At 42.7% G+C, this 26,790-nt stretch overlaps 1 protein-coding gene across 5 annotated transcripts in view; it reads left to right on the top strand.

Annotated features, from left to right (window-relative positions):
• The window catches only part of FLI1 (Fli-1 proto-oncogene, ETS transcription factor), an 88,531-nt gene that overhangs the window by 50,555 nt on the left and 11,186 nt on the right, over nucleotides 1-26,790 (top strand). For all 5 annotated transcript variants that reach the window (XM_054802902.1, XM_054802904.1, XM_054802901.1 and 2 more), the window contains 3 exons: nucleotides 8,494-8,648; nucleotides 12,044-12,247; nucleotides 18,791-18,859. In XM_054802902.1, the coding sequence (XP_054658877.1) occupies nucleotides 8,494-8,648; nucleotides 12,044-12,247; nucleotides 18,791-18,859 (428 nt within the window). The remainder of the gene's footprint in view (nucleotides 1-8,493; nucleotides 8,649-12,043; nucleotides 12,248-18,790; nucleotides 18,860-26,790) is intronic.

The following is a 26,790-nucleotide window of genomic DNA, read 5'->3' as shown; positions in this document are numbered from 1 at the left end:
GGCCTGAGGATCTTGCTCTTGCAGTTCTGCCAGACTCTACCAGTCTCCATGAACGCTGTACAGACTGGGACATGAGACTGCCAGGACAGAGTTCATGCTGCAAATGCTGTTGTAAATGACACATTTCATCACTTAGTTCAGCATCCCACAAATGTGCCATGGTTCAAGGGGCTCCTGAAGATGGAGTCGGTCACGCAGTAATAGTCGGTGTTTATACCAGTGCTCCAGAGTGACACTAGTGACAGCTGCACTAATGGACTGTATGGGCTTCACCAGAGGGCACTTCTCTTTCCATCTGCAACTAGATTTGTGCTCTGCCAGGGCAGAAGCAACCATATGAAACTGGAGAGCTGTTTGATGGAGAAGGGGAAAATAGGAGACTGTGGTCCTTTATAGCAGTCTATGAGGTGTAACAAAACAAAAACTCATATATCCACATCTTCTGTGTGAGTATATGCAACCACTTGTCAAAAAGACAGTTGAGTAGCTTTGAGGAATGATGTTAACCACCAAAGGGACACTGGTTATGAGGTATCCTCTACAGCTTTTAGCCAGAGGTTGGAGGCCTGCCCCCCACCATTTGTAGTTAGAGCTGGGGGAGATGGATCATTTCCCTGTTCAATGAGAAAGTCAAAGACTTGAAAATATTTTATCATCACAGCTCAGATTGCCTTTCTTAAAAAAGATTTCTGCAAGTCAAAAGCCTAGGAAAAAATTGCACCCTCTTGGACAGAAACTGTAGGTGTAAAATTTTCAAATTATTTCAGTTTTAAATATATACAATAAAGAAAAACTTTTTTATTTTTTAGCGTTAGATTTTAGAGTTCATATTAATTTTTAATTTTATTTTAATTTCAAATTCACAAACATCAAGTTGGGCAGGAGTATTGATCTGCTTGAGCGTAGGGAGGCTCTACAGAAGGATCTTATGGTTGGACTCGATGATCTTAAAGGTCTTTTCCAACCTAAATGATTCTATGATTCTATCTCTAACATTTGTACAATGTTAAAACAGGACAGTTAAACAAGCAAGGGTTTTTCTTCTTTAGGGTTAGATTAGGGCTTCTTTAGCAGCCTATTTTCCTGGTTTCTGAGAACCTAGCAAAGTCTAGAGTTTGAAACAGAAAGCAGCCTTGCACTTTCAGACTTGTATAGTGAGATGATGGTGTTAAAAGACTTCAAACAGCCGTGTGTTTTTTTTTTTCCTCGTAAGTATACAGTAGATGCTGATTTTACTATAAGATAAAGGTCTTTGCGTCAGTTGGTCTTTCATGGTGATCATTTGTAGACTGAATTTGATCTTGCCTTGGTTGTACCTTAGTATCATTTCTGGACTTCAGAAGAACTTACATGGCTTTTTGCACTAGTGTTTCCAGTCTGTGAATCAAGGTTGAAACATAGGAAAATGAGTTATTTCCTGAAAAACACCATCTCTGGATAACACAGGCAAAGGGGTGGATCTTGAAAATACCAGCAGGTTGGGGTTTTTGATGATCCCAAGGACTGCCTTTGGTTACCAAGGCTAGTCTCCTTAAGCCATCCCTAAAATCTTCAAGAGGGCAACGCAGAGTGGGATCCTGACCGAATGAAGCTTGTGCATGGTGCTGTGCAGGGCTGACCTCTCCGTCCTGCAGAGAGGTGAACCAGTCATGAGAAGTGAGGTGGCAAATCAGCCTCACGTATGGCACGGCAACATGCTCCCATGATCACGTGAGGAAGCATTGCATCAGTTGCCCACACCCATAGTGTCAGACCAACACACAGAGGGTGTTTCCTCCCAGTACGCTACTTGTCTGTCTCTCTAGCAAATTTTGGAGGGCCAAGGGAGCAAGTAGTCCTGTCGCATTCGCTGAGCTACCACAGGCAGCACATGTTTGTACTTTTCAGATCCTGTAAGCACATGCTCTGTATAGATTCTGCATGTGTGTGTACTTGTGTGTCCAAAAGTCCATGTAACATTCTCCTTGCATGTCCCATTGCATGTCTTGGGAGCAGATGTATTGGGCTGTCCTTCCATTGTGATCTTTGTGCTACCATTTCCTCATCTGTTCAGAAAAAAGGGGAAATAATACTGCATTGACAAACTGATTCATTAACAACTGTAAGTGCTCTGACACCCATAGAGAAAGGCCCTCTAGAAGTGTGTTTATTCTGGGCAAAAAGGAAATCCTTCTTTATGGGCTTCCTCAACACTACAAGATTCTTAGGCAGAAACTAAGTGTCCTCAGTCTTTCTGAAAAAGGGGTAAAACAACTTCCCAACCTGTTAGAAAAAAAGAAAAGACTGTTTTGAATGTCAGAACGAAGCACTGAAATAGCTTCCAGCCTTGCCTTTTGATAACTTCTTGGCACAAGAGCTCCAATCCACCCAAGAAATGAGAACATTCATCTGACCGATCTGTCCTCTCTTATTCACCCTTTCCCCCCAGACCATCACCGTTCATTGTTATGGGTCAGGCCACTCCAGTTTCTTGTTCCTCTGTCCATCAGCTGCCTGGCAAAACTGACACACCATCTGAGCGGCAAACACCAATCTCAATATAAATTAACTTGAACTGTGGACTGAATAACCCTCTCTGCCTCTCCTTCTCTCTCTTGTTTTTCAAGCACACTCTCTTACCGGGTTCCAGCTGCCTCATAAGAGGGAGCAGCCTTTATTCTGTGTTTCACCTGTATTTGAAGCACTTGTGTTTTCTGCTTGCTGAGAGAGTGGTTTATGTACTCTAGACAGTGATAAAGCTATAGGAAACGTGACAGTGAAGGTTGCTGAATGATGGTAAGGGACAGTGTCCAGCTTTTCTTCTTTTTCTTAGCAACCAGAAGCAGGTCTGACTGCCATGAGGTGTAGCGTGATGAGTTGGTTTGGTCCTCAGCAGGGTGGGAGAAGGGGTCTTTGAAGAACCTCTTCAAGCCTGTTTGGCAGAGCCGTGCCTCCAAGTGCTGAACAACATGGAAACCCTGACCAGCTCTCTACCATGTGTCAGGTTTTCCTGGTTTACTCCCAAACTGGAAAGGATTTCCCAGATAACTGCATACTAACTGGGATATTCAGGCAGTGGCAGGGATCTGTGTTTTAGGGGAGAAGATGGGACTTCTGTGTTATCGCAAAATTCAGAAGTAGAAATTTTGTGACGGTTTCTAGTATTATCAGACCTGGATGCAGTATATGGCCTTAACATCTCTCCTTGCCTTCACAGGCAGCTGCTTGCTCAGAACAAAACCCAGTGCTACACTTGTGTTTCACAGTGATTAGTGTCCAAACACAAGGCAGTTTAAAATCCAATATAGAAAAAAATAAAATCCTCGTGCTTCTTACACTGCCTTAGGCACTGGGAAAGGGAAATGGTCTTGTATTTATAGCACTGACCTGTTGCACATGAAAAAATAGAGGTCCAGCTTTTCCATGAGTGTATTGCAAGATGTTGTGTCTATGTTCATCTCTCTTTGCATCCATTCAGGGACTGGAAGCATAGCTTGCAATCTTTGTTCTCTGATGGGTTTGTGTTTTTTTGTTTTTCAGTTTATAGCCCATTCAGGGAAAGATCTGTCTTCTACAATGGACTTGTACAGTTCCCATGATAATAGGCTTGGATTTCTGTTGGGACCTTTAGATGCTTTTGTGATATAAATACGATCATTTGTATTTTTAAAAACCAAAATATCTTTCACATTTTAAAATCCAATGAATAAAGGAGGAGGATTGTTAAAAATCACTGGGTGAAGTTTAACCTGATTTACTGTCCATTTTAATAATACATTTTTTCTTATGTTTTACATAAATTCCAAACGCAAAGGGTGAACCGAACAATAGACATTCCAAATTTTGACTGTGTTTACTGAGCTGCTGCAGATCTGCGCTTGTAGCTAAACTCAGTGATTTTTTAAAAAGACATTACAAAATTTGTATGCTCTTCAAATGTGAAAGAATATTCTAATGCGCATGGATGCAGGCAAACTTTGCTGTGTAACTCCAACTGATGTTACGAATTTTGTCTAGCTAAAATAATGAAGTCAGCACTTTGAAAATGCTTTGGAGACGTTCTCTTGCTTCAGCATATTAAAATAATGCTACGGTTCGGGGACCTCAGAACATTTTTATGCCACAATAATTTTCTCAAAACAAAACAAAGGACCATCTATGATGTCTATAGGAATAAAAATCCCCTTTAAGCAGCATGTGAGCCCTCTAGTGGGATTCGCTGTGTTGTTCTAGCAGCAGACTGTGCCATTACCTGCTGTCTGCGTTCTACCTGTACGTGATACGCACGATTCTTTTGGACCCTACTGAGTTTCTGTGCTTTCCTTGTGCAGTAACCTCTATGTCTTTTTTCCATCCTTTTTACAGCTGTCTCTTCTTTCTGCAGATTTACGGTCTTTTTCAGTGGGAACCTCCTCCTGAGGCATTCCTGAGAGCAGGATGAGAGGCAGGGTTAAAGTGCAGTTAGATGCAAGTTTGGAGGAGCTGTGATTCTGCCCTGGTAGCTCTGTTCCCTGCCTGCAAGAGGGAACCACAAGCAGAATCGCAGTGTGTCTGTTCTTACTTCCTTCACTGAAGAAAAGAAAAAAAAATGAATTAAAATCTAATTTCAAATGTAAAGATTAAAGCTGAGATTACCGAATGGGGACTTACACCGAAAAGAAGCAAATTTAAAAGAAAAAAAGATGGGAAGAGAGGAGGAATTAAAGGATAGGAAGAAAGGGATAGAAAGAAGGAGGAAATATCCCACTGACCACAGCTGAGTCAGGTTCAGAAATCACTGAAATCCCTTATTTTGCTCTTTCGAATGAAAGCCAAAGGTGATTCCTAGACAGAGGCCCTGGGACAGTAATTGCTTTATTTCCAGGTATCTGGAACACAGGCTGAAGCTGTACAGAGAATTTATTAGTCAATGCCAGGCTAGCTACTTGTCCATTTTGGCCAGTCTAGCATAAACTTTCCCAAAACACCAAGCTCTTGGCATCCCTAGAGACTGCTACTGGAGCTGCTGGAACGAAGAGTCTTTGGACAGACAGTGGGCATGAGTACTGCTTCATATTCCTTGGACTCTGTCACCGCCACAGTGAATGTACTTAAGAGATCTTGTGAAAGCAGCCTATATCCACTTACCTTAGTAGATCTACAACGTTTTCTGCCCAGAACCTAAGCAAGTCCAGCATGTATAGCCACTTGAAAGTCTGAAGTCTCTGTGAAAAGTCAACGATTAATCTGGCATGTGAAATCCCCTCGCACAAACCATTTCAAATAATGAGAAAATCTTTATATAAATCCAAGTCTGCTTGTGGGTAATGCATGAACTAAGAAAGGAGCTATATTCAATGAATACACTATTCATGGCTCGCAGTTCCCTGTTCTCATTTGATGCTGTAGTTGTTCCCCACACTGAATTCTTCTTTGTGTTGCCCACAGCTACACCTACCTTCTGCTGGGGTACTGTTAAATCCCCCGTCTTAGGCTGGGGCGTCCAGGAGCTGCAAAGATGATTCGGTCTGGTAGTGCTGTCTCATTTCCCAATAAAAGGCTCTGTTTGGATCTGGTAGGAAATGTTGGATTACAGAGGACACAAAGGCAAGGGCTGTCCTGCTTGCTGTCATTAAAGATTTCATGATATTTTTGTGAAGGGAAGGGCAGTTCAATCTCCCACCTGGTTAAGTTTTGGTAATGCCATTCCCAGTTATGTGTATCCTATCAGGCTTCCACTGAACTTAGCTCTGGATCCAACCATCCTGAAAACTTCCTCAGAAGGAGGGGAGGCATCTGTACAGCCACACGGACACAACCCTGTCAGGTGCATGGAGCACATTTAATGTCCTGCGTGATTAACAGAGTGGCTTCTCTTCCCACGGTGGTAAATCAGTGCTTGGTAAGGACGCCTCAGTCCCTTAAACTTCTTTTCAGACCTGTCTCTGATACTTGGTTGTCTGGTTTTGGCCACTGAGACATACAGAGCAAGGCAGAGGATAGGCAAGGTCCTGACTGACAAACCAAGAGTCTAAAAAGTAAAAAATCATCACAAAACCGCCAAGGAGATATCTTACAGTGCTGGTGTTATTTTTGTTACTTTGCTGTATTGGTCATGTGAATGATACTTAGCAGAGAGTAGAGACAGCCAAGGACCCTGTGGTCTTTTCATGTGTGTCATTTCATGCCAGTGGAAAGTGTGTATGCTCCTAGGCTGATAAGCTTTTTAGAAGACGTTATCTGAGAGTCTGGATATATCCTGTAGTTCTGTATGAGTATTATATATGGACCTATTTTATCATAAATAGTGCATAGCTCAACTGCAGGGGTTATTTTCCAGGGAAATTTAACTGTGGAGCAGAGGGCTGAGAGTCAAGCCCTTAGAAGGAGCTTAGGCAGCAGGTAGTTGTGCCAGCACTGCTGACTGCAGGGACCGCACAGAAAATTTTACTGTTGTGTCGGAAGGAGAGAGAACTTCATCCCAAAGGCAGGTGGGAATCCATACGTTGGGATGTGTGTGTTCGGGTCCGCCTGCACCATTTAAAGTCAGCACCTGGTGTCCAGACAGGGCAGGTGAGGAGACCAGTCACCTCCCAGGGATGGTCAGCACGGAGCTGAACAGACTTTGACACCCTGAAGTACAGATGCTCTCACCGTTTCACTGAGTCTTCTCAGGACAGGCTGTACTTCGGGAAAGAGTAAGATCCTTTGTGGTGCTTCAGGGCTTTTTCTCTGCCAGTACAGGCAGCATTTAACACCTGACACAGAGTATTTTCAACAGAAAGTTAGAAATGATCACATTCCCTGTGAAAACCCTGGTGTCCCTGCAGTTGCTCAGACTCTCCTCTGACTGCCACGGGGACATTAAACCTTCAGCAGTTTGCCTCTCTGAAGGCGGATTTTGGTTCCCTGCCTGGAAAAACAGTAGGCGAAATAGTAAAACCTTAAATTTGAACATGTGTAAGTTATACATCTTATTTCCATTTTCAAGCAACATTCCCCCAGTAAGACATGAGGAAAAAATTACCATCTGCCTTAGAATATCTCGGTGGAGCATTTATCTCCCAGCCATGATAACTGAATTTCAGTAATTTCTCCCTCCCCCCGCCATTCAGATTAAGAAACAAATTTGTTTAGTGTCCAAACTTGGAAGTCTTGCCAGCTGAACTCGGAGGGTGGGATTTGGTGCACTGTCATAGTTCTTACCCTTCAGCAAATGGTTTCCTCCCAAGCCACTTTGCTTCTGGCAGAGAAGAAGGACGTCTGTGCTATTAAAGCAGTGGACTAAACTGCACTGGATGCGGGCTCTGTGCTCGCTTTGCATAGAGGTTGCACGCTAATGCACCCTTGTAAAGGTGAGGGCAATAACGCTGCCCTTCCCTGGTACGTCCTTCAGAGCTGGGATGTGCTGTGTGCATGCGACAGGCTGGGGACTGGTATTTTAAGTGACCTCTGGAGCTAAAAGCATGAGTTACTACTGCAGCCGGAGAAAAACAAAATCTGTGCTCCCTATCTGTGGTTTGGAGGCTCATAATTCTCCCAGAGCAGGACAGAGAAAGCCTATTGCTTGCCAAGGGTCTGCTTGTAGTTCAGGTCTTAGCACAGTGCCACCTGAGTTGCTGAATGTTCCCTCCTCATCACTCCATCACCTCAGAAGTACAACTGGGGCCAGAGCCTTTTTTCGCACACCGTTTCTGTGGTCTGAAGTTCTTGACTCATGCCTAAGGCACCTAAGATTTCTAGATTTCCTATCCAAGCAGTAGACAAGCCTGGGACTGTTTCACTGTTAAGAACAGACAAGATCAGTTACATTCAGCCCTGTATAAATAAGACTCTTTAGATACCATGCTAATATTGTAGTATTGTCCTGTGACTATCCTGTCGTCGTGGCCTGGGTATTTTGTGGTCTTTGTTAATGAAAAGAAGGGGGGTGTATCTGTATTTCTGATTATCTCTGCAGAAGTGCCTTGGGTCATGAGGTGAGAAGTACAGCCTGTCAATTGATAGACTCCACTATAACAGAAAGATGGTGTGCAGGGTTGTTTTTAACAGTGCAAGAGTGAAACAGTGCAACAAGGGCTCCTAGGAGCATCAAGCTGTATCTGAAAGACTGCTAAAATGCAGCTGAGCAATAAAGGATGCAGGGGGGCATGGAGTGTAACCCATAGACAGACCAACGTGGTAGGCACTTGCTTTTTATCTGGTTCATGTGTTTTGATATTTCAGAGGTATTGACTGCGATCTTACAGCTACCGTTGCCTTTGTCTGAAAGTCACTCTTCTTTGCACATCCAAGTCTCTTTCCTCCAACTGGTTTCTTTATCAGAGATCCCCTCCGTGAGACTTGTGATTCAGAGATCACTTTATGACATTCATGTGACAGGCCACGAATGGCATCTCCCGCATGTAAAGAAACTCCCCTTAACTTTTCACCTTCGGGATACCTGCCATTTCCATAACCCAAACCTTCTTCTGCTACAGCAGGGATGAAAGGTGCATAATAATGACGAGTCATCTGTTTCCTTTCACATTTCAGGGAGTCCCCCGTAGACTGTAGCGTGAACAAATGCAGCAAACTCGTCGGAGCAGGGACAGAGTCCAACCCAATGAGTTACAGCACCTACATGGACGAGAAGAACGGGCCTCCTCCCAACATGACCACCAATGAGAGGAGAGTCATTGTCCCAGCAGGTACCACCACCATCAAACTCTTTGTGTCATATTTCCTTGCACTGTCTTAAATATCCAGCTGAACAGATAAGGCTTGTTTATCCGCTCTCTAAGGAATTCTCTTTCTTACAAACCATGTAAAAAGTAAGGAAAAAATTGAGTTTCTGGCTAGTGGGACTTGCCCGTGTCCTGGTACATGTTCTACCTTGAATCAGAATGAGAAGTGGATTATTAGTGTTTCTTATTTTTTCTTTTTTTTTCTCTTTTTTTCCTTTTCCTTTTCCTTGTCCTTTCCCTTTTCCTTTTCCTTTTTTCATTTTCTTTTTTCTTTTTTCTGGAATGAAGTGCTGTTTTCGTGTGTTGAACCAAATCCATCTCCTGTCATGTGTTAGAGGAGAATCTGCCGTGCTTCCTGGGACATGCATGGTGTGATCAAAGAGTGCAGTTCATAGGCAAGAATAAGCGTGAAGTGGACTCAAATTATAACTCCCATGATGCTCTGCAGGATCCAGATGTACTTTCATGTCATATTGATTCAAAATGAGCTATTTTGTTTTCATTTTTTTGTTAGAAGTAGAAAACGAGAAAAATTCTATTTTGCAGGAACTACATTAACCTTCCAAAAATTGTTGCACAGAAACATTCCTGTCCAGTTCTCTGTTTGTATCTGATATCCACATCTGCTGTCTGAAATTGGCAGGGTGCGCTAGATGCATTTGGACAGTCAAGGATGAGATCTGCTGTGGCAGGCAACCGGTGAAGTCTGAACCTGGAATGAGAGGGAGTCTTTTCCCTGCAAAGTTTATAAACACCAGAGATATACACAGGTTAGCCCAGGAACTTTCCAGCAAGGGAGATATTATAAGCCAAGTCCCGGCCCAACTTAGGTACCAAAAGTTTCACTGATTTCAAGGGGTTGTGAGGGTTTCACAAGGGTTGTAGCCGATTCAAGTGGATGAACTGTCGGCAGAAAGAAATGTACTCATGGAATTTAGCTCTGTTTTCTGATTGTGGCTTGACCACAAACAGATGACAATTCTCAAGCATTTGTTTGCCATTTAGGATGAAAAGGAAAAGCTTGAACTGAATGTAGTGAAGGGAAGCCAATAAAAGACTGACAGCAAATCTCAAAGTACCATTTAAGCCGTTGTTAGGATCTGCTTAGAGAGACTGGCTAACCTAATTGGTGACAGCGTCAGATAGATTTTCAGCATCAACGTTGCCTAGAAAGGTGTTAGCTGATACCAACTAGTCATTATATTATTAAAAATATTAAAGAGGGAACATTTATCCTGCCCTTCACCATGGTATTTATGCATTTTTGAAAAGACCAAGGGTGAGCTAAAGTTTAGCACTGTTGTAGAAATAGGGGAAATTACCTCTCATGCCCTCAATGAAGGTTTAAAATTTCCTCTTTGAAGGAAAGTGAAAAAAAGGACTTTTTTCCCCTCATGAGCATCCACAAATCAAAACCTTGAGATACTTGTGAAATAGCAGTGAGTTACCAGACTTTGGAAGACAATAATGAACATCATCCCAGATCTCTGGCTGCAGGATATAAGGCCAAATTCATCCAAGAAAGGCATTTGGAAATTTTAATATAATCCAGAGTAAAGATTTATAGCGCATTAGGGTGAAGATAGGCAAGAATAATGTCACATTAGGGCTGCAATAGTAATAATAACGAACTCTAAGCCATGTTTGAAGAAGGCAGTTTTTAAGAGACCATTCAATGTCTTTGGCAGTGATAAATAGGCTGAATGAATATCTAAAATTCAAAAGTGTTTGTTTAAAGGGAGACCACAAATTCACTGTGTCCTCTAAATGTTGGGGTTGTTTTTTTTCAAAACTCAAGACAAATAACTCTTTCAATTAAGAAAAAAAAAAAGAATCCTCCATTGAATACTTGCATTGTAAAATTTGCAGTCTTTTGCCTGTGCTTAGAAAGCAGAATTTAAATTAACTATTGCCAAAATTTAAAGGAAATCCATCTTTCTTTCCCAAAACAGACTTGCAAAGATACGGAGTTGTAAGTTCCATGTTTAAAATTCAACTTTAAGCAATCTGTTTTTTCTAGAAATTCAGTGAGGAAATGTCACAGTTATAATTTCAATATGCCTTGGTCTTACTTTTCCATTTCATGCTGTTATTCTGGAACTCGGCTGCCCAGGAATGTACCAGGTACAGCCACTACCTGACCTTTTGTGTCAAGGGATCCCTGCAGCCCAAGTTTACAGTCCTGGGCAAAGGCATTTTTTTATACGCTATAAAATGTGTGGCAGAGGCATTTCTTGTCCCTACCCAAAGCACAAGCTACCAGCTGTGTGATGGCAAGGTATTTCTGATCCATTTTCTGCCTCAGGACCTGAAGTGTTTGAGGTTTATCTTAGAGGAGTGTACCAGCTGTGATAGGCAGATCAAATGTCTCCAAAGTTAAGGCTTGACTTCGCAATCCTCTCCAGCTGCAATGGAACATGAATTTGCAGCTTAAATTTTCAAATGGGATACATGGGGAGAAGCAGCACAGGAAACATCTGAAAATGCAGATATGCTCTGAAAATGACTCTGTAAAAATGGTATCGTGGCAAAAATTCTTGCTGGGACTTTCTGATCTGATGCTCTTTTCAAAACTCAAAGGATGGTTTCTTTTTTTAACTACTGATGCAGCAAACCATCACCATGGGGTCTGAAACTCCAGCCGGGTTCAATCTCTCTCTTACGTCATCACCAGTAATAAAGATTCCACAGCTGGAGCTTTGCTGACAGTTGATAATGATGCATGAGACAGTATAAAATCCACATTGCCCTCCAATAGCTGTGTTGGTTTTACAGGGCTAGCGGAGGTAGTGTTCTTGTCAGCGGGGTGAACAAATGTGACTCAGAGATACATGGCAAGCTGTTCTGTTTAAGCAATAATATTTTTTTCAGAGTCCCTTTGCTGACCGTAAATACCACCATCCTCAGACTTTAAAATGCCATCTGCTGGGACTTGGTAATGCACTTGCGAAGGATAGTGTGACTTATACAGCACTGATGTAATTACACAGCATTGCAGAACCGAAGCTGTGACAAGCATACCATTTCAAATGGATGAGTTTGCTTTTGGAAGCTTTTTTCCAGAGGGAGAAAAGTCACAGTCGGATGTCACTAATATTGTTCCCAAGCATAGGTGTAAGATTCAGGCAGGTGGGAGACAATCAAGAGAACTTACCCTGCCAGAGGGTCAGTGTGATCAGTTTATGCGCCTTGAGCCCTGTTATAGCATAGTACTTGTTCATCTTGGCAAAATGCATTTGCATCAGTAAATTAAATCCATTTGGTTGTGGAAACAATGGTTAGTGCTTTGACTGGGCTACAGTGAGTGCTAGACTCGAGGCTTGCATATAGTATTACTAACCTTTGTGCTTTCCTACCAGATCCCACCCTATGGACCCAGGAACATGTGCGCCAGTGGCTGGAATGGGCTATAAAGGAGTATGGATTAATAGAGATTGACACCACCATCTTCCAGAACATGGACGGCAAGGAGCTCTGCAAAATGAGCAAGGATGACTTCCTCCGAACCACCTCCCTCTACAACACAGAAGTTCTGTTGTCTCACCTCAGTTACCTCAGGGACAGTAAGTGTTGCCCTGACTCATCCCAGCCCTAGCGCGACATGCTGATACGATAAGCTGCCATGGGTATTGAACTTCTAGGGCTCTTCTTGCAGGACAAATAGCAGCAAGGATGAAGGGAAAAGAACAGAGAAAGGCAAGCAGAGAGAGCAAACAAGGAAGACGGGAATAACAAGTGGGTTGGAAAGTTAATTTTAACTTAGATGGAGTTAGTGGTGCTATCAGGGAGGTGAAGAACTGAGCAGGACTCTTAAAAAGATTAGATAATCTTACAGATAATAAAAACATCTGTGGCTATATGATAAAAATACAAAATTTGCTGTGGAGATTAAACCAAACATTAACTGATGGGTTACGGGCAAATTATTCCATAACTTTGCAGTTAAGAGGGCTGTGCCCTTTCCCCTAAGGTTTCTGGTAAAGACTGCTTCAAAATAGGACCCACAACTGGCCAGAGCTGCAGATTTTCTATGTTCCTGGAGGCCCAGATTTGTTGGAAAGAGGAAAAAATCCAAGACTGATTCCATGCACTGAAGCAGACGCGGTGCAAATGATCCAGTACTCAAAGAACAAGTTTTGCTGAACATCTTTATTGCCACTGTCTGTCCCATACTAGAGTATGTGATGGATCCAATACTCCTTTTTAACTATATTTATTATATTTAGCTGTATTAACCCCCTAAGACAAAAGCTGTGAGCGGTCTTCTGAGATTTCTGGAAAAGCATGCCACAGCAGCCCAAACAGGAGTGATCACCTTGTGGCTAGCACACCCTCTTGAGGTTGGGAGTCTAGATTCAGACCTTTCTAAGACTTCCTGTGCAACCACGAGCATGTCCATAGCTTCCAAATGTCTCCTCATCATCTATAAAATGGAGGTAAAAGCATTTCCTTTCTCCACAAAGGTGTGCTAAGGATAATTGTGGTATGATCAGGCCAGAGAACTGGAACTAAATCCCACATGCTCCAATATTTTTTCAAGTGAAACAGCTTTTATCGGAGTATAATTATTTGAGGACTTAAAAATCAGGAGAAGGTGCCATAAAGCAACGTGGGAGGGCAGGGAGAGAAAGAAAAAAAGTATATTTTCTCCACTGGGAAATCAAATTGGGATGTAAAGACAGCTGAAGATATCTCCATCTGGCGAGTGCAATAAAGCAGTGAGACCGCATTTATTTGGGGTGTTTCTTCAAAGCTGTCCAGCGCGGGTCTCTCCCTGCCTCTGCTAAAATCAGTGGGAGTTTTACAGATTACAGTGAGACAAGAGTTAGATCACAGATGGGTGCCTCTGTAAGCCCCACCTTTATTTTGTTTGAGAAGATGAGCCAAAGGAATGATTCACAACAAATAACTGAATTGTTGGATTTGAACAGTTTTTTGTCCCTTGTGACTTCACAATAAAATAATTTCCCATCCAAAATAATTTGCAAATTTCATCCTGTTTCATCAGCAAAGAGCTGCTGGTTCACAGAATGTCTCAAGATTATTGCAGACAGAATAGCTTTCTAACTAAGGTTTGCATACAGAATGACACACTTTTATGGGAAATCATAAGGCAGTTTTGTGAGGCCAGTGTTGCTTTGGCCAAACCTGCTGACTTTGGCTGGGCAAATCAGACACTTTGTAATCGGAAATGGTTTTAAATTCCCACAAGATAAATACTCAAGCGAGACATTTGAATTGTCTCATTGATAAGACTTGAGAATTGACAGAAAGAGATGAAGAAGGAGTTGTATGGTTTTTGAATCAAAGAACCAGGCTGAATTTGAAAAGTTTGGCAGAAGAGTTGAATTCTTCCGTTGCTTTAGCTCCAGACAGCATCTCCAGTGATAGTCTCAAGAGTTAGGTATCCCATTTCTTAGGATGTTCAAAGAGAGTATCAGAGGAATTGCAGCCTTGCTCTCACGGCATAAGCCTGAAAGACCTGGATTCAATTGCCACCTTTACCATTTGCTGCTGTCCATTTGTTCAGGAGCAAATGCCTGATTGAGCCCACCTACCTTGACATACCTGAAGTCCCTAAATTAGAAGTCTGGTCACACTGGTCTCCGTTTATAGAAAAGAAGCAACGGGGCATGTTGAAGTTCAGGATAGTAGTCCCCTAATTCACACACTGCCTTTAGATGCCTGAAATTAGGAGGAACAAACCTTTGCCTCTGTTCCTCTGTGCTTCAGTTTTACTTTTGGTAAAATGGAGCTAGTAATCCTTCTTGTTGGTCTTGTCTGTGGAGATGGCAAATCTGTGGAGCAGGGGTTGTGTCTCATGTCTCTCAAGGCCCAGCACAAAGGAGTCCTAATGCGGTTGCAGCATTTAAGTGCTGCCGCAATACATGCTGAATAATAATCATAAAAATATAATGTTCTGCCAGGGGAATGCCTACAATGATTTCTGTGCTATTAAGCTAGTGCAAAACCCAAACAACTTTGCTGGATTCAGACAAATCAGTTATTCCAGTTTTACATGGATGCACACGAAAGGAGAATTCAATCCTGGTTCATCCCCAGCTTTTACGATTATAAACTCCTCTCTGTTCAGCCCCTTGGGCTGTTCTAAGACGTCATGCGAGTGCTGTCCTTATTAAAGCAAGCTCCTGTCTGAGTGGAGGTCGGGCAGCCTCTGAAGAGCATTCTTTTCCATGCAGCTGTTCCTAGCGCTGCCTAATGACAGTCTGGTTTCTGGATTGCTGGTTAACTCCCTGACGGAGTAACGCCTTCGAAAGGAGCTTATTGTTTTTCCAGACTGATTTCCAGCGGATGTTTAGTGCCAAGCCTCTGAGCTCAGTGCCATGGGGAGATGGTCTTTTTTCATGAATTTTCCCCCTTTGTAAGGTTGGTTGTTTCAGAGACATCCAGCTCTGCTGCTGCTCAGGGTAGAGAATACACGATGGCAACAAAACACAGGAAAACTTTGGGGAATTGCAGATCTACAGGCTAGATCACATCTGCCCAGTCTCTCTCTTGAAAGGTGTTTGTCCTCTCCGGATGTTAAGCTGGATATGTGATGACTCGTGAATCCTCAACTTTGGTGTTTGTTTTCCAAGAAACAAAGCTGATCTGAACTTTCTGAGCTTGTTTGCTAGCCAGGCAAGGAGATCCCCTGAAAATTAGCTTCCTCACAAGGTTTTCAACATTTTACACTTCTGATTAGGGTGAAAGCATTCTTAAAACTGCCTACGAAGTACGTTATTTTGGCACATCTGAGTCCAGATTGAAAAAATAAACTGGTAACATCTGAAAGACCTCAACAAAAGCTCGATCTTAGTTTTGGGGATGGAAGGTTCAGTTGAGCTATTTAATATAGCTGAGACTAAACCTAGCTCATATCACAGCACCTTTAGTCTTTGGGCAAAACTTAGGTCCGGATCAGCATTGTGCAGTTGTTTCCTGTTGTCGTAACCTATTGAAGCAGTCAGGAATTCAGACGTCTCTGATCTTTAGGGGATTTCAGACTTGCAGAACTCAGTTCTGCAGCACACTCTATCCTTTGGAGTCTCTCAAAACACCCCTCCGGTAGTTTTTTTCAGGGAATTTACTCTCCACGTCCCCAAAACAATCATCTTTCTTTAAGTGTTTCTTCCAGTTTCCTCTCCAAAATTGTAAATCCATGCCCTGGCTTTTTCTTCTTCTCATTCATCCCCCTGCACCTTCGGACTCCAGACTGACTGACTGCTGTGCCGATATCTTTTTCAAACACAGTTTTCCTGGTGAATCTTCTCCAGTCAGCCAGTGGGCAGTGAGAAGGGAGATTTGAATGTTTTCCTGCTATGTTTGGGAAGAACATCAAAAGAAGCCTGAACTGTCACCTCTCGTCCTTTTCCTCTCTAGTTACGGGGGGTCGGTTGTGTGTGGTGTGTACAAATGAAAAGAGCCTGAAGGGGAAAGAATGAGACTGTGGTGAAAAGCAGAAGCAGAAAACTGCTTTGTGGTTTCGAGCTATACATTAATGCCAAACAAAACTATACTGCTAAATGCAGCAGAACCCTGATTCTACCAGGGAGATGTGGAGGGAAGGCCATGTAACCTTCAGAAGGTGAGGATAAAAAAGACTTCCAGATTAAACAGACTTCAAGATTGCGAAACCGAGATGTTCCTGCATCTCAGAAGGATGAGCTGCCTTGTGAAAAGGAAGGCTTCATGGGGGAAAAATCTCTCCTGCTCTGTTTTTCAGTCCTTTTCCATCTTCCTCTTTAATTAGTGCAACAGAAATAAAAGAAGAAAGGAAAAGGTGGGGGGAACCATAAGATAACATGTTTAATATTAATTATGGGAGAATAGCCCTTTATTAATATTACCAGTGCTTCCAGAAAGAGCTGATTTAATCTAAAGTGTCACTGACCCAGTGAGGGGTAAGGGGAATAAGAACAAAACAAAAATTCATCACAGCCAAAGTTTTGCCCGAGAAGGAGTAATGGAGGGAACAGCCTGGGCTCTGTCTGCCTGTCTGTCTGTCTGCTTCTCTCTGTCCTGATCTGTGTCTCTGGCTTTCTCTCTTTCCCTCCTTCATTGAAAACCCTTAATAGGAAACACATTTCCTTTTCTGTGGTGTTCCCACCAGAAACCTCAGACTGTCGGGCAAAGGTGAGAACTTATAGCAATTAAACTGGGGGAGGCGCCGTCCCTTTCCAGTGGCTTGGGCTGCATTTTTTAGCATAAAGTAGCTATAGGTTGATCATACAGGCTTGTTCAGTGCTATTCATCACCCCACCCCCACCTCCTCAGCCAGTCAGTGCAACCAGGCATTTGCAGCCTATTTAGTCATAGAAAACCGTGTTTCTGAATTCCCCAGCACTTCCCTGTCTGGCGCGGGCAAGCTAGGCTGGGTGTTGCATTCAGGATCTACTTCCAATAACCTGAAAAGGAGAGAGCAGTGGACAGGAGGTTTCCTACAGATATTCAGGAAAGAAATGCCAAAGCCAGAAACCATCTGATGAAAACACGACTTAGGCGGACAAAGCTGTTGCAATTCCTCCTTCAGTAGCAGCAAAAGACCAGCCAATCTCTCTCAATATTTAAGCCAATCACTTTGGCCGTCTGCAACTTTCACAGTCAAGGTACCCTTGGGATCCCTTTGAACTCTTTACCTCCTAGTTTACCATGTTATCCATCCTGGTCTTTTGAAACATCCCCTGTCCTGCAGCATCTGGTAACATCCATCCTCCCCTCCCTATGAGCAGGCTTTGTTTTCCAACACCTTCTACCTCTGTGTACATGCTGGCTTGGCACATCTTTGGCTTTGTTTGCATTTGGGGAAGAGAAGAAATCCATAGGAACACATGCCAATAAGATCCAGCACCTGTAATGGCTATTACTTCTGGCAGTGAACTGCCTAATCCTCAGCTCTCCCAGGAAAGTGAGACATACTGTGAATACTACTGAGGGGCAAGTGAGGTCAGCGTTATTTGGGATCATGTGGATTAGAGGAATGTGGAGACTGCATGGCTTAGTCACAAGATCCTAATCAGTTAGTGTTATAGTACCTGCAAAAGAAGTATTCTTAGCCCTGCCAGAGAATCTGGGGATGCTCAGCATAGCACATACAGAAATCTATACTGTTTGCTGTGTGTTGCTTAGGACCAAGTACCTTCAATGACACAGAATCTCATGGAATAGAGGGTTGTGTAGATAGGAATAGCAGAAAGTGTCTGTAAAAGCACTTCTCGGCCATACCCACTCACGGCAAGATTGGTGCCTGCTCCAGTTCACATCCTCAGTTCCCGCAAAGAAGGGCCTTCTGCCTTGTTAGGAATGTCACTGCCTGGTGCAGTAGAAACTTTTTCAAAGACCTGTAGGAAAGGTGAGCCTAGAAGATTATGTAGGGTAAACACACATAACTAGACAACCATGAAATGTGTATTACATGCTGACTCCCAAGAACTCACAGGGCCTCTCCCTCCATTTCCAGAACAGTTTGCAGGAGAACCAAAGTAAAATGCTTTGAAAGGAACATTTCCACCATACACTGTGCAAAACTTTTTTGCTTCAAGTGGGGCTGGATGGAAAGGCCACTCTGAGCCAAGAAAGCTACTGTCAAACTCCACAAAGCATGGGAGACACTGGATACCAGTGAGATTTTTTGCAGCTGTTGGCCCAAACCCAAGCATGTGACACTCTAAAAATGTTCAGATCCTGACAGTGCAATTCATGTCACTTCTACTGTATGTTCCTCAAACAGAAAATTTCTTTATCACAGCTATAGAGAGAAAAGGTTCTTCCTTATCCTGTAATACAATCTGTGCCATAGTAATTGCTAGAGGTTCTGCTGTGATAGGTATTGTACCTTTATAAATGTACTATGCAACCTCACCCTTTTATATGAGTTGTATTAAATGTCTTTATTTTGATTTGCAAGTGGAGAAACAGTAACACATGCGTGACATACAGCTACCAAGCTTTTAAAAGAGTTTCATATCCATCACAGAAAATATGTGCCTAATTGTCTGAAAAATTTGGTCTTTAGATCCTAGTGATGGCATTTTCTGCCTGCCTGCATGGTTCCCCACTGGCAGAGAATGTTCAAAGCGTAATAACTCCTTTTCTTTTCATTATAGGTAGCTCACTGCTGGTGTACAATACTCCATCCCACACAGAAGCTTCCTCACGTCTTGCCACCAAAGAAGGTCAGTCTTTTGTGTATAAATGTCCTGGCTTCCTCTGCTCTCACAATGTTTTTGATTGGGTTAAAACTAGACCTTTTGTATAATATCCTTGGGATGAAAGTGTTCTGATCTGCTATGCATGCACAGCATGGTTAAAATGGAATAATTCACAATTTGCAGCTCTGTCCATCCTAAAAATCACATCTCTGCTTCTCCAGCCAACATCGTGGCATAAAATGTCTGTCATTTTCACACTTGTGCATCACTGAGCTGATGAACTGATGGCACATTTTCTGTTCTTTATGTGAAACAGTTTGAAATCTCAGATATATAGCAAGGGCTGAGACACTATTTCTCTCCGAATGAGTTCATAGTTGAAAAGATAAAATTTTCCCACCATAAATTCCATTACTGAATAAAGGCTTCTCAGGTCTGCCGAAACCATTCATGAATCTGTCAGCTAGTGTCAACCAGCAAAGAAGACCAAGTGTATTTTTTTGACACTTTCATTTTGGAACATTTTGACTTTCTTCTTCAAATAACTCCAATTTTTTAATCTAATAGAAATTCTGATCATGTAGATGGGGCTTAGACACCTTGAAGTTTAAAAGTTAATTTCGTACTTGGGGCTCCTTCAGGCTTTTGAGTTGTTCGTATATCCTTCAGACAGGGTTTTTCAGGTTTCCTTCTGCAGTTACAGGCCTATTCCTTTTTTCTTATTTTTAATGAAAAACTGGATTCTCAGTCAGATAAAATTGTGAGAGTTGGCATGATGGGTATGATGCACATCCCTTACCTGCATAAGACAGTAAGTCACAGTCAGACAGTTGAATTCCTGAAGGCCAAACAGAGTGTTAAAAAGCAAAAATCTGGTCCTGTGCTCTATAACTTGCTGTGTAGGACTGGGAGCCTTGAGTTTGGTCTTCCTTTCCCTTTGTGTAACTGCAGGAACATTGGTTTTGTTCACTGAACTGTGTTCAGCTCCTCTATTTGAAAAGCTTCCGGGAAAAGTGTGAAATCTCACATCTGCCGTATGAGATAACCCACCTAGAAGCAGCCTGCTCTCTTTTTTAGACAGTTTCCTCAACTCCTATATAAACATTTCTGTGCTTTTCAGGAGAAGGTGGCTTCATTGATGAGCCACAAGTTTGCATTTCAAAGAATAGTGGAGAAAGCCAGAAAGTCTTTTATTTAAGCAGCTGGAGAGAGAGAGACAAAAACCCCATTTCACTGAAAGGCTACAGCAAACTGAGATCACACATTTCGCAAGCTTCTGCATGGTGTGTCTGGCTGCTTCATTGACTAGTGCTGCTCTTAGAGCCAGCACTTCTTTCTCCTTGCACCATGCTGCATTTCATCTCCAACATCTGTCTTGGACCCTGGACACAATATCAGTGCTGGTTTTTACAGCAGCTTCTTTTGTCCAGCATGTAACTATCCACTTGAGCTGTCTGTTCCCTGCCACACTGTTCTCTGTGAGACAGGCATTACTTGATAAACCATGGTAGATTACAGAGACAAAGCCATTCAGGCTTTTCTGTGACTGACTGCTTTGACGCTAACAGTCATCTATTTAAAATTAATAAAAGCTAGGCTTGCTCCTATTTGACTAAAGCAGACGCACCCGCGTGTGTTCCTACACAATTTCCCCCATAAACATACACGCACATCCAAGACTCTGCTCCTTCTGTCTCAGGCCAGGTGGTTGCTAAAAATAAAGGGAAGAAAGCTGCGATTTTTTGTATTAAAGAGAAATGCTCTGTGTAAAATTGCACTCCTCTGATTTTTTTTATACCCTTTATCTTTGCAAGTTGGGCCTACAGTCACTCAGGCAGAAAGAAATTTGAGGGAAAAAAATGTTCCTCCCGCTCCATTTTTACTGCCCCCAAGTGTGTTTCTTTAGTGCAGCTGACAGAAGTTTGCATTTGATTTCTGTCAGCTAGGCGTTTTTACTTTACATGGTACTTTCATCATGTGTCAATAAAGGACTAAACACCCCCATGGGACAGTCAAATAAAAATTAAGAACTAGCATAGAAATGTTGAAATCTCATCTATTCCTCTTCCATTTCTTCCTGCAATGCATACATTTCCTCTGCGTTCGTTTGATGTCTGAATACTGTTCTCGGATACCCATTTCAACGTACTGTAACTGATTGATGCTCCAAATACTACTCGAGAGATAAGACGGCAGGATAAGAGACACGTGAACATGACAGGCTGACAGATAAGGAATTGGGGGAGCAGTGTGAAGTGTCTTGTCTAATATCACAGAAGAAACTCGTGATGGACATAAAACTGGACGTGGAATTCTTTGGCCTCAGTGTAGTCTGTTAGACAACAGGATTTTCCTTGCTTCATTTTAAGGCTTTTTAATGGGCTTGCTTCAAGAGGATGATATTCTTTTGGAAAAGGAATTTCAGGTTAAAAATTATTTTTTTAATAGGTGTTTTCTTGTCTCTGTAACTTCTCACATGACGAAACATTTTTCTTTATGTTAATGCATTTTGAATCTACTAATCCTGCAAATACTTCTTCTCTCTGTGCCTGTGAATAAAAACAGACAAACAAATTTATCTAACCACCTTCCCTTGAGGATTTGCAAGCAGGAGGAGGTGATGAAATAGCACAATACATGTCAGAGACAGGAAAAAAATACTATTTTCTTCACTCCTCCTGTAATTTTTCTTGCACGTTCTCTAAGATCACAAAGGTAACGCTTGTGCAAATTCCATGGAGAAATGCATACTCTTTGCATATGCTTAGACTATGCTTTATACAGTGTATTCCATGCACATGCTGTAAAAAAAGAACCTACAGGGCAAGAAAAAGGTATGGCTGCAACACAGAGGGATGCAGATGTTTCAGATGCAGCATATGGCTCCGCTCTCTCCTGAACTTGTTACTGACATAGCAGGGCACGTTCTGTAGCCACAGCAAGGACGGTGTCACCCAGGAGCACAGGGCACCTCTTGACTTGTGGCCCAAGCTGGCCAAGACTGGGTTTTGTGCCGTGGCTCTGGAGACAGAACTGCCTTGGCTGGTTGCAGCTGCAGGCTTTGCTCCCTTTTTCCCTTCTATTTTCTGCCCTCTCACTTCTCTTCTGCAATGCCAGCTCTGCATACAGAGGAACCTGTAGTGCTGCTTTAGGAGAGTTAAACTACTTTCATGGCAGAAACGGATACTATAAACTTATACAGCTGGTGTGGAAAGCATTTGCGTTTTGTTCTCGGATCAGACAGGTAGAAACCTTGTAGTGTTCGAAGGACTCTCGTTGCCTGAGCTTCTTTGCTTCTCAGCCTCATAAACGCTCAAAAGTACAGTATTTAGCATCATTGGTACAAATTGTCTTCAGCTGCCTTTGAGAAATAAATTGCTCTAATGAAAATCACCAGTATTTTTTGGCTAGAGAACAATTTTCTGGAAAATGAAATGAGGTTGCTCTCTCATTGCTGAATGGAAAGATTTGTGTCCCACTCCCAGTGCTCCACTGGAGAGATGGTCTGTTTCATTTTCCGTGACTGTTTGGAGCAATGACTGACCTACTGTAGGTACCGGAGACATGGGAGAAGAATCTGAGACCACATTATCTGCCCAAGTCCATGGAGATTTTAAATTGCTTGCCTTCGGAATGGTGTCATTTAAGTAGGTTTCCACAGGGAAATGGAAGGTATATTCACATACAACAACATTTAGGAGGCCAAAGGGCTACATCCCGTACGGTTGTGAGCATTCTGGCCTCAATCCAACACATTTTTAAAGTCCATGCTTACTTTTAAGTATGTTGGGGTCTGCATAACTCGCGTGTTTAATACACAAGCCTAAACGCTGCGCAGGATTTGAACCCAAGCAGGATAAAGCTGGCAGTTTCCAAAGAGGCAGAATCATGACGTGTTGATGTGCAAAATTACATGTCTAAACAGGCACGTAGGAGTATCTGGTGTGGTATAAGTGGTGCTTTGCAGTATGTGCTGCTGCGCAGTGCAGTGGGTGTTTGTGCAGTGAGGTGGCAAAGTGGGATAAAGGAAGGTTTGGCTGATAAAGGCTACACCCATGCATCATACCTGAGAATTTAGTGGATACAGGTTATGTATGATCTTGGTTAAAAGGCTGGATTCAGCACGGGTCTTTATCCTCCGGCACTGTCATCTGTGTACGTCAGGCTCAGCCTAAGGCAATATAGTTAGCTTAGAATGGTGCTAAACCAGCACTAGCCCAAAGTTGCATAAATCCAACCTAAGTTCAAGTGGAACACAGGCAAAAATGATGTGGTACCTGCATTTTCAAAGAGGGAAGAAATTTGTATGTGAATCCATGAATATGGATGTAGGAGATGAATTTTAAGGATTTAGTCTGTGGCTATCCCATGTTTCTGTTTCCATTATAGAAACGTTTGTGTGAACAATAAGGATGTTTGGGTATAAGGTGTGTTTGCTTGTATGTTTTGTTCAGATTAATTTATTAATGCTCCCTGTTGGAGCATTAATAAAATCTCTCTCACGCAGATTCCCTGGTACAAAATATGAGTCCATGCAGCTGTTTTTCTCGCCGTCAGGTCCGCAGTCTCTCTCCTCTTTCCCCAGCAGTTTTCTTTAAATTGTTAGGAACTCTTTAAAACTCATCTCTCCTGCTTGTCAAATTCAGTGACAATTTTGGGCGACAGGTTCAAAAGTTTTTGGGGACTGGGAAGAGAGGGGCAAGGAGACGACAGGCAGCATGGTTGCATAAGCAGGGTTCCCACAGGAAAATAATCTCAAATTCCTGCATAAAATTCTTCTCTTGAAAAGGCCGTTTTTCAGGTCTAAAAGGTTGTCATGTGAAAAATACTGACCAGTTTCAGTAAACCCTTCTTTTGAGTGTCAGTAAGGCCCCTTGTTCACAGCAAAGGTTATAAACCCTCCAGTCTTGGTGGTGTCAGAGAAAAAGCAGTTGCAGCTTTATGCCCTCTTAATTGTCTGTACAGACTAAAACATTTGTCGATGATATTTGTGTGCCTGGTGATGAAATATCCCATTTTTAGCTCTGTAGCTGGAAAAGAGGAGGCTTTTTTGGTGCTTCTTTTATTGCGCCTGTGCGGCCAAACCAGGGATTTATGATTTCAGGAGAGACAGTAGCTAGTGCTCTTGGATTTTTTTCTTTTTTTCTTTCTTTTTTTTTTTTTAATTGTTTTCCTTTGAAATTCCAGAGTTAGTGTTTTGTCTGCTTTCTCCCTGACCCTCTTCGGAGGCAGGCGTGTGTTTTTTCACCAGAAAAACTGGAAACAAAGAATCGTTGTCTTTAAGCTGTAGCAGGCAGGAAACCCAACTCACAAGGGATCTCCCTGAGCCAGCGCTGTCCCAGAGTAGACTCCAGTTCTCTGAATTCAACCTGACAGCTTGTCTGGAGCACTTTCTAAGTAACCATTATCCTTCCTTTTCTCCCAGCAAAAGAGCTATTATTTTTTTGCCTAGGGTGCACTGCAAGCAATGTTATTGCACATGTGTGTGTGGGTTACACGTTTGCTGGGGTGCAGTCCCTCCCGTGAACAGCTCTTGGAAGCGCTTGGGCCATTTCCTCAGACAAAAGTAAATTTGTTTCCTGATAATGAGTTAAATGGGCAAATGCTGTAAAAGATTCTAGCTGCGATGTGTGCGCGTGCATGCCTTCCCTTTTCTCTTGTGTATGTCTTGCTGCGTCTAGCTTTTTTCTCTGTGAATATGCGTTTCTTTTTCTTTACTTCTGCATTTGTGTATTTTTCAGTAAGTGCATACTGCAAGCAGGTTAGCTGTTTGTTTTTCCCCCCCCTCCATGCGCTTCTGTGTCTGCACAGTGCTGCTTGCATATTTGTACACGCTCGTATGTGTGTTTTGGATGAATGCTTATATACGTGTGCGAAGCGTGCTCAGAAACGCGCCTTTCAGCATATGCGATTGTGTTTTTGCTCGGTAGCATGCCTGTCTGCATGTGGCTGCTCATGTCTGCAGCCCTGTGTAGCTCAGTTAACGTGTACGTTGACTGGAGAGTGACTGCTTTTCAAAGCTGGCTCTGGGAGGGATTCTTAGGACACATACTTCAGTCTTCATGCACTGTGCATTGGGACTTCTGCTGCTGCTATTAAAAAAAGCAACAACAACAAAAAAATTCTCATTACTTCCTCCTTTTCTTCATAATGTGTCTTTGTAAGTGTTGCACAGGGTAACTCAGACGTGAATCAGGAAGTTCCACCGCTGCACGGCTCTGGGATGTTTTTCTAGCCACACTCGCACAACTGGGGGCTGTCGCCTATGGCTCAAAGCAAACAGGGAGTGACTCCAAAGTTTGGAGGCCAGATCCCTCCTCTAAGCAGGGGAGCAGAGCCCCAGGCTCTAGAGCTGCAGTGTGTAGGAGCTCCTTCATGTCCCCCCCTGCCAGGCCAAGTCTGACAAGGGAGAGGGATCACAGAGCTCAAGCTGCAGTGACCTGCTTCAGCAGGGACTACTCTAAGCTGAAGGAGTCCCATTTGAAAATCCTGAATCCTAGTTCTGTGCACGCACTATGTTAAGCTCCAGATCCCTGTGCGACACTGGAAATAAGTGGGCTTCAGCCACAGTACTTTCATCCAACACTGGATCTAGAATAGGAGTTAGATCGGAAATGTTTATTCATTCATTCAATGCATAACTGGGCTCTCAGCCGCTTGCAGAGATTCCCCAACCTGTCCATGCTCTGCAACAGATTTCTTACGTAAATCCAGCAGACAGTCCCTTCTCTCTTGGTTTGAGTTGACTTCAGGTCAAAACCCAATGTTGTTCCAAGCCTGGACTTTGGTCTCCATGCCAGTGTATCTGTAAAACAGGTTAATAGCAATGTAAAGATGTTTGATAATTTTTTTTTTTCTAATTGTGAAATAATCAAGTAGTCTGATAATGTAGAATAGAAGTTATTTTGCAATTATACCACACTCAGCTAGTTGCTTCCTCTTAGTGGAGAGACTTAGAATGACTTAATTCCACATATCATCACCATCCATCATGGTGATTCTTTAGCACAAGGAGTGGGACATTGTGGTCTTGAAGCAGAACTAAATGAGTTTGGTGCTGGAAGGCTCTGGAAAGTCTTACGAAATCATAGAATCATACAATGGTTTGGGTTGGAAGGGATCTTAAAGATCACCTAGTTCCAACCCCCCTGCTGCGGGCAGGGACACCCTCCGCTAGACCACGTTGCCCAAAGCCTCATCCAACCTGGTCTTAAACACTTCCAGGGAAGGGGCATCCACAACTTCTCTGGGCAACCTGTTCCAGTGCCTCAGCACCCTCACAGTAAAGAATTTCTTTCTAACATCTAATCTAAATCGACCCTCCTTCAGCTTAAACCCATTACCCCTTGTCCTGTCACTACACTCCCTGATAGACAGTCCCTCACCATCTTTCCTGTAGGAATGTTCATGAGAACATGTTCATGAGAACAGCCATAGTAATACTGGCCGTGAATGACATACAGCGTGACATATGGCATATGTGCTAAGTGATAATGGTTTTAATTAGCAGAAATAGCAAATTGAAAAGTAATCCACTGCAAAACAAATGATACTGTGGGTGAGTTTTGAGGCCTCAGTCTACACAGTTATGACACACGTGTAACTCGTACCTGGTCGTGTGCCGTAGGCCTAAATGTTACAGGAAGCTAATTGCCAACTTGCACGAGTCACTTCTTGTAGCCATTTGAAAAGGCCAGAGGACTCCTCATACTCTGCTTTCTGGTTCTAGTTCAAACGATAGCATCCAGAGCCTTCACAGTTTTCTGCTGAGAAAAACTCTTGCTGCTGACATCGTAAGGTTTTGCACCGTGTGTATTGAGCATTTAGTACATATACTTGGAGCCAGAGTGGGCCTGGGAAGAACCTTACAGACTCTACAACCTTTATGTTTGCTGCCATCATTTAAAACAATGCGTCTAATGTTTCTAGGAGGAGTTGGAGGTGGTTTTGGCTTC

This window comes from Grus americana, chromosome 24, assembly GCF_028858705.1.
Source record: "Grus americana isolate bGruAme1 chromosome 24, bGruAme1.mat, whole genome shotgun sequence".
Taxonomy (NCBI): Eukaryota; Metazoa; Chordata; class Aves; order Gruiformes; family Gruidae; genus Grus; species Grus americana.
The sequence above is the reverse complement of the archived record's forward strand: the minus strand, read 5'-3'. Positions and strand labels throughout refer to the sequence as shown.